The 8,380-nt window shown below is 40.3% G+C and overlaps 1 protein-coding gene across 10 annotated transcripts in view; it reads left to right on the top strand.

Annotated features, from left to right (window-relative positions):
- The first annotated feature begins 3,350 nt into the window (after positions 1–3,350).
- Positions 3,351–8,380, top strand: part of ncoa7b (nuclear receptor coactivator 7b) — a 53,161-nt gene continuing 48,131 nt past the window's right edge. For all 10 annotated transcript variants that reach the window (XR_012396159.1, XR_012396156.1, XR_012396158.1 and 7 more), the window contains exons 1-2: positions 3,351–3,714; positions 4,518–4,625. Coding sequence is in view for 4 of the 10 variants with exons in the window: in XM_073933781.1 (XP_073789882.1) it covers positions 4,588–4,625 (38 nt within the window). In the remaining 6 variants the exon portion in view is untranslated. The remainder of the gene's footprint in view (positions 3,715–4,517; positions 4,626–8,380) is intronic.

Below are 8,380 nucleotides of genomic sequence, written 5' to 3'. Positions count from 1 at the left end.
AAACACTGCACCGAAGCATGATCCGAAACACCCAGGTCACGTGACTAAAGCGATTCAAAGCATTGATCATTTCAGAGGCGTTTTAAGACCCGGAGAATCTGCATTTGACTGGCATGATCAATATTATGACTCTGTTTTGTATGGCCTAGTGGACTGTGCGTGTGCACATTAGTACTGAGGTACAAATTGGTTGTGGATTCGAATCCCAATTAGTTCAAATGCTCCAATATCATGATTTTATATATTTTAATCATGTTTCTGTTTTATGGTGTAGTCTAGATAGGATACAGCTGTGGATACGCCATCAATTTAGCCTCATTTTTGTAACTCTGTAAAACAATAATTCATATTTTTACAGTACTGTGATGGGTTTAGGTTTTAGATAGACGTTAATAAAATACAATAGGAAATTTAATTAATAATATAAATTATATTATAATAATATAATAATATAATTATTGTTAACTTCTAGCCACAACTGTATCTGATCTAGCAACAACCCTGTTTTATGAACAAAACAATACAAATTTATTTACAAGGTGTTTATTCGTATGTCAGAGCAATGTTGAAACAAAACGATACAATAACAAAGCATTACTGGTATTAAAGCATTTCAAAATGTATCAGTCTGGATTCGAACCCATTATTCCCACATGGTGGTCACGAACTCAAACCGCTCGACCAAACTATTTTCAGATTCTAGGCTACAAAGTGGGGTTTCATACCTTAATTTGCTCAACTGTTCTTTGCTGTTTCAGTGAAATACAAATAAAATGACCACTAGGTGTCACCGTAGAGTGGTGTTTCGAAACGTTTCGAAGCTTCGACACATTTGCTTCGATAGTTTCAGTGTTTCACGAAGCCTCGCTTTGCCCACCACTACTGTTTGCTCCTGTGTTGATCATTGCTTGTAACCCCGCCGGTCCTACACCACCCAACCTGCTCCAAGCTGGGATCGAACCGGCGACCTTCCGCATGGGAGTCGGTTGCCGTAACAAGGAGGCTAAAGACTAAGGCCTCTAGCATCTGTGGCTAGAGCACCTTTAGAGGTCAGAGGAGTGAGGTTTACCTGCACAGCACTTACTAGCTAGCCTCCGTTACACTCACCCCCCTAAACCTCACTCCCATCCGGGTCACTGCACCAATGTAACCCCGCCGATCCTACACCTCCCAACCCGCTCCAGGCTGGGATCGAACCAGCGACTTTCCGCATGGGTGTCGATTGCTCTACAAAGGAGGTTGAAAACCATAGCCTCTAGCATTTGCCGCTAGAGCACCTTTTTAGAGGTCAGAGGAGTGAGGTTTACCCGCACAGCACTTACTAGCTGGCCTCCGTTACACTTGTCTGACCTCGCTAATAAACCTGCATGTGGATCTGCACCTCTGTTGTCAGTGTCACTCCCCTGTTTACATAAATAATTAATCTTAGATTATTAAAGTATTTTTGCACCGGTTTTAGAATAAAATCTCTTACTTTAATGACTGGGTGAGCAAATGCATTTTTTATAAATATAATTTAAGATTAACATGACTAAAAACAATAGAGTAAATGCGGAGCTAGTGTTTCTTACCGTACTGAGACAGTTCTGCTGAACGGTTAATGTGACCTCTGTCCATTATATACGGTTCCTTATACAGCATCGATGTTGTAATGTAGTTAAAATACAATCAGTTAAACAGACTTTGGGATTTATTTAGTCGCTCAAGCACAAAATGAGATGAAAAGTCCTTCACTCGCATGCGGCTGTCAGAATCGGCAGGCTAGCGCAGAAGCTCCATTGAATATACTGGGGTAAAGTAAATGCTTGTGTTTTAAAGATATGACGGGGGGAAATACCAAAAAGAAATCCCAAAAAGCGCTTAACCCAGGTTACTGGCAAATTAAAAGTCCTTTAGTATACTTCCGCATATACCCTATAACCTGTAAAATCTGTTTCTAAACAGTTGACATCGTATTATATTTGTGTCCAACTTGAAATATTGGAGAAAGGCATGGTTATGACACAAACATTCATTTATTTTTCATAATTAAAATTTTTAATTGAAATGAAATTTAATTTTATCTCATAATTAATTAATTAATTAATATATTAATTAACTGTCGTTTTATCTAGCATTTCTTAATAGATTAATTATGTAATTTGTTTAATTATGTTATCTTTTATTATGTAATTATGATTTATCAAACTATATTTATAACAAAAAATATTAAATATATTCTAAACACCTTCCCATGCATGGGTTGAGGCTGGAAGGGCATTCGCTGCTCAAAAATGGGCTGGATAAGTTGGCGGTTCATTCCTCTGTGGCGGCCCCAGATTAATAAAGGGACTAAGCCGAAAAGAAAATGAATGAATGAATGTCCTAAACATCTCAAAAAATGCCAAACAATAACGTAAAATTAAAAAAGGGCATAAATAAAGGTCATGATTATTTTGTTAAAAAGTAAATTAATTAACTCACTATTTTACAGCGCTGCACCTGCAATGTAAATATGTTTTAAAAACAAAATAAAAGCATATTAAATTGCTAATTTACAAAACATGAATGGCTGAGATAGGTGGCGCAGTGGTAGCACGATCACCTCACAGCAAGAGGGTGGCTGGTTTGAGCGTCGGCTGGGTCAGCTGGTGTTTCTGTGTGGAGTTCGTGTTTCTCCCCGTGTTGGCGTGGGTTTCCTCTGGGTGCTCTGATTACCCAACATAAGCGCTATAGGGGTTTCCCATCACAGTCCAAACACATGCGCTTTAGGGGAAATGAGTAAGTTAAAATTGTCTGTATTGTATGAGTGTGCATAGATGTGTTTCCAGTGATGGGTTGCAGCTAGAAGGGCATCCGCTGTGTGTAACATATGCTGGACAAGTTGGCGGTTCATTCCGCTGTGGCGACCCTAGATAAATAAAGGAACTAAGCCGAAAATAAAATAAATAAATAAAGCATAATTATTATAAAATATTATTAAAGATATTTATAAATACGACATAAAAAGTAAACATAATGAGAAAACAGAAAATATACAGTCATTAAAAATAATAATAACTCTAGTTTATTTATTATTTAATATTTTAACATTGCTGAAAATAAAAAAGCAACAAATAAAAGCCTTTTAAATTGTAAAAAAAAAAAAAAGAACGTGATGTTTTATGAATGGCTATGACGTATAAGAGTCACTATAAAGCAATAAAAACACGCAAGAAACAATAAACATCACATTATGAACACATCAAGAAACGCCATCGGAGCTGGAGTCAGCACGAGGGAGGGGCTTTTCCACATTTCCTGTCAATCATCTGGTAAAAAGGGCGTGGAATACGAGCACTTTGACCTATGAGAAAAGCGACATTTAAATTGAGATATGAATACATAAATAAATCCATCGCAAGCCCAAAACACTCTCATCCAGCACTTCGGAGGATTGATTCTCGATATAACGGATAAAAGTCTTAAAAACGGGTATCAGCAACTTGACGTTACCGTTAATATGATAAGAAGGCAACGGAATTCGCGCTGAAGCTTCAAAAGAAGGGACTTTAATACCTTTAGCTTTAGCCCGTTAGCCCGGACCGCTTATGTGTGTGTGTGTATTTACAACGACAACTGTACATCTGTGTGTTTACGTGAGTACGACGATTATTAATATGATCGACGACTGGTGCTGTGGACAAGGAATGAAGTGAAGAAGGGCAGGACTTCAGGGATGTAGTGTTTGTTTAGGTGGGTTCATTGTTTCTCCTCACGTGTGTGTGTGTGTGTGTGGTGTGTGTGCATTCTACATGATCCTATGCTTGTTTTTAACACACATTTGTTTTTTAGATATGCTAATGTAGCATACAACAGAAATGTGTTTGTTTTACTAATACATTAGTCGTTTTATGTATGGTAAATGTACAGCATCTCGCATGACGTCAGCTTTTGTGCATATCATAATAGTGTATATAAAATTCTACGTTATATTTATTCATGAATTCCAGTGTTGTGCTAGAAACAAGCATACACGAACTGAACACAGGATGATAATGATGTAGTGACGATAATGATAGTAATGTAACAGCAGAGTAGATGTATATTACATATAATGCATGTGATAATGAAAATAAGTAGTTATGAACATGACGTAGTTGCTTTAATGTGATGCACGTGACGTCATTTTGCTTAAAGTTAAGTGGTGAACGTGGGTTTCACACCTTGGCGTGATTTTGCTGGCTGTTTGTTGACTTTAAATGCTATTTATATATTTAAATTTCCCACCATATCATAATAAATAGCTTAAAAATATCAGTGACCTACAGCTGATGTGCAGCGTTATCACTGTTTACATGCTGTCCAACCCTGCTCTTGTTGAACTTGACAGTAATGATTGGGATGTAGTGGCAAAACAAGCCTGATCTGCTCCTTCTCTTTGCATTTGTCATTGGATTTATTGCATCAACCCCATGCGGGAGCTGCTGACCCATGACTGAAGATGAGAAGCAAGTATTGAAGGATTGATCTTCCTCTGTGTTTTTGTGTTTGTTTAGACGGGAACAGTCGCTGCTGCTTCACAAGCCCAAAATAACAGCACTGGAGAAGAGTCGGTGTGTTTCCAGAATGGAGAAGACAGAGAAGAGGCCTGGATATTTCGCCAGGTGAGATGAATAACAGATTGCGACGTGAAAAGCAAACGCACCAGTCAGTGGTGCATGAATGAAAGAGGGCTGAAAGTAGTGATGCTGCTGCTGTGGTCGGGGCAAAAGAGGAATTAAAACTGTTTTTGGTTTATTTAAAGCTGACGCAGATCCTGCTGTACACCCTGATGCTGGTTGAAATTGAAATGATGATTTTACATTGAAAACATTACAGTGCCTTTTTTTGGTGAAACTAAAATTAAATTAAATTAAATACTTAGAAATGTCACAATTACTCACTTAAAACCTAAAGTTACTTCTATTAAAGCGACAAACAAACAAAAATAATAATAGGTCCAATGCAATTTGGTTGTTTAAAGGGTCACGAAACACCAAAACACATGTGTTTGAGCTGTTGAGTTGGTTGTTTTACTTCCGGTTTGAAACTAATTTTTGAAGCTGCGTCACGGTCATGACATAATAGCGTGTATTCCAGCGTGCAGACTGGACGTCTGTGCCAGAGTGTGTCTTATTACGTCTTACAGTGTGATGCATTAATGCATGAGTAAAGCTTAGTTTAAACCAATCAGCGCGCTCTATTGTGCAACTTCATTAATATTCATTACTGTCACAGTGTTTAGACGACAGAGACGCCACGTTGTGTTGGCAAAACAAGCGTGAAGTGTTGCTTTTATAGTTTGTTGCCATTAAGTTTTGTTTTCATTTTCTCTCTGTGAGAGCGCAGACTCACGTGTGGATTAACAGTGTACGCGACGCGCGACAACAATAACTTACGTGTCTAAGGAGGATTATTGTTTACCTGAGAGCTGTTCTCATCTGCAAACGCTGAGATCCGGATTCGCTTTAGTCTTCTCTCCATAAAGACGCGGCTCTAGTTGCTGGTGATTGTCCTGTCTCTACAGATTTGGTAAGTGAGCGACCAGTGCTCTTTGTTTATTCAGTTTGTTCGTATCTAACAAACTATTGCACCGAGTGTAAACATGTAAGCACCACAACCAAACTTTAACCTCGTGTAGGGTTTTTACCGCATTTTGTGACCGGAATAACACACGCGGCTTTCTGACGCTACCTGCCTTGTGCATCTAGGTTTCTGGGAAATGCGGAGGTTTTTTTTCTCTCATTCGCCGTGCGGTATCAAACATTGCATGAAAAATACACGCTTAGAGCAGTTCCTCGAATCAAATATCTCGTTTGTCGCGAGGGGCATGAACGAATTCCCTGAATGAAAGAGCCAAACTGCAGTTAAAGTCCAACATTTAATAATTTGGCAAATAATTCGACTACAGATGTCCATGTAGGTTAAACACCATCACTTTCTACTGTGTTTGTGAATCCAACACTCCCCCTAAACAGGGCTGGACACGCCCACTTTTCTGACTTTTTCCAAAGTAGAGGTGTGAAAACACCCTGCTGAAACGAGGGGGTTTCATGGCCCTTTAAGTCATATAATACTGTTCGGGTTGTTGAACATTTCAAGTTGTAAAGCAGCTGTTTTCTTGAAAAAGACGTCATAGTGCGATTAGAAACTGATTTGGAAATGACCTTATTTTAATATAGTCTGTCGTGAGCTGAGGTAGGCCGGTCTGAGGCTTGCTTGAAACTCCAGGGCTGAAAAGGAGTCCCACTCTGGCTCTGCGTTGGAGTGAGCTAGTTGAGTGATTTCCGCCCGTTTGGTCGACAGAGACAAGACAACTAAAGAGAGCAGCAAACCGCAACATGAGTGGCGTAGCTTGTAAAGCGCATGGCAACAAGTTTTGACACTATCAATCATGAACCCGGTTCGAATCCAGCGTCTGATGAACTCATTCATCACGTTTGCAAATTGCTCTTCAGATGGCGCCTTTATAGCAATGTGTGTGCAGTCGATTGCTCCGATTACATTGGGAAAACGGGCGATCGCTGCAAGTTGTGCTTTAATGTTTGGCTGGTCAACTGCACGGTATGGAAACCTTATATACCTGCTAGGCATGTGGATGATCCCGTCCCACACAGCTGCCATTACACGGCTCAAAGATACTTTGTAGTGTGTGATTTAACACAACTGCCTCTAGGAGTCGCCAATGGAAATAAAACAAACACACACAAGAAACACATGTACACCAGACATGAAGCTGTCGTGGACCAACGCACGTTCTCACGTTCATTTCATCGTTAGTAAATCCAAACGTGAGCGTGAAACCTGGCGTATGCAGTTTTGATAGATGAGTCCCCATGAGGTGTCTGATTAGGGTTGGAACTAGACTTTGCAGGACACTGGCCCTCCAGGGCCGAGTTGGACACCCTTGATGTAGGCCCCGTTTACACTAGTGCGTTTTAGTTTTAAAACGGCGTTTTAGATTAAAAACGATCCGCGTCCACACTAGCGTTTCAACTAGCGTTTCTGAACATATCTCCATCCACACTACGCCACCAAAAATGTATATCATGTGACCATTCGGGCACTGGGCATGCGCGTTCTAGGATAAACCGGAAGCATGTGTCTCGCTGGGCGTTTGGTTATTGTTAGTCAACAAACGCCAGTTGAACAATGAACGCGATGGCAAAGAAAGCAAGAGAGGTATTCTTGTGGACGGATGACGAGGTCGAAACGTTACTAAACGTAACAAATGAATAACTGCACAATGGCGCCTAAAACAGACAATAGTGCAAACAACGCTCCCATTTCTGTGTCCATGTTGTTGTTTACAGTGAAGGCTGGTCTGCTGTCTTCCGGTAGCGTTAAAGCCGTGTGTTATAGTCATGTGATAGGGGCTTGATGCAACTTTGTGCTTAGTCAGGAGTAAATATGTGTTTGAGGGTGTTTGCATCATCAATGTTGCTTTCCATTGTTGCAGATCTGAAATGTTGTTGTGCTGATTGTAAAAAGCATCAGCCCTCCATCAGTCCATCATCACAGTGCTTCAGTATTATTATTCCCTCCAGAACTGTCTTGATCATCTGTCTGTGCTCCCAAAGAGCATCTCACTCCTCTAAAACTTACCGCGTTCATTGCATTTCGTCTTCGTCTTCTGAGGCGCAGCTCATTTATTAGAGGAAAAACACCACAGTGGAGAATCCCAACAGTCCAGCTCCACTTCTCTGACTGATATCTGTGCATGTTCATCAGGAAGTGATGGCGTCATTCTCTTTAGTTTCTCATTGGATGGAAACGCTGCTTTATTCACTGAGGCTTTATGCCATATTGCAGTTTTGTGCATCTAATTCACATCTCTGACTGGAAACAGAGCGACAAGCTAGCAAGAGACACAGGATGAGGAAACCTTGTTCACTTACTGTACGCCTTCATCCTTCACATTAGTGCTCGATGCGTCTGTGTTGTTTGCCAAGTCAGGCATACTGCTAATATCATAGTCTGTTATCATCGAAACACACCTGCATACAGTATATTAAACTTTTTGTGTGAGCGTACCTTGTATTCCACATGTTGTGAGTGCCAAATGTCCCCACAAGTATATCAATACCAGTTCTTTTTGACTTTGTGGGGCATTTTTTTGGTCTCCATGAGGAAAATGGCTGAGTCAGATTAAATGAAGTAGTGTGAGAGTGTTAAAGTGCAGAGTGTTTCCTGTGAGGGTTGAGTTAGGGGGAGAGTTGGGGGAGGGAGAGAATATACTGTCTGTACACTAGAAACATCATTATGGCCATGGGGAGACCATAAACATAGCTGTGTGTGTGTGTGCGCGTGTTCGTGTGTGTTAAAGTTGTGTGTCAGTGTTTGAGTTGTGTGTGTGTGCGTGTTTGAGAGGTTGTGTGTT

Source organism: Danio rerio, chromosome 20 (genome assembly GCF_049306965.1).
Source record: "Danio rerio strain Tuebingen ecotype United States chromosome 20, GRCz12tu, whole genome shotgun sequence".
In the NCBI taxonomy this organism is placed as follows: domain Eukaryota; kingdom Metazoa; phylum Chordata; class Actinopteri; order Cypriniformes; family Danionidae; genus Danio; species Danio rerio.
Note: the sequence above shows the minus strand (reverse complement) of the source record. Positions and strands in the feature narration are given on the sequence as shown.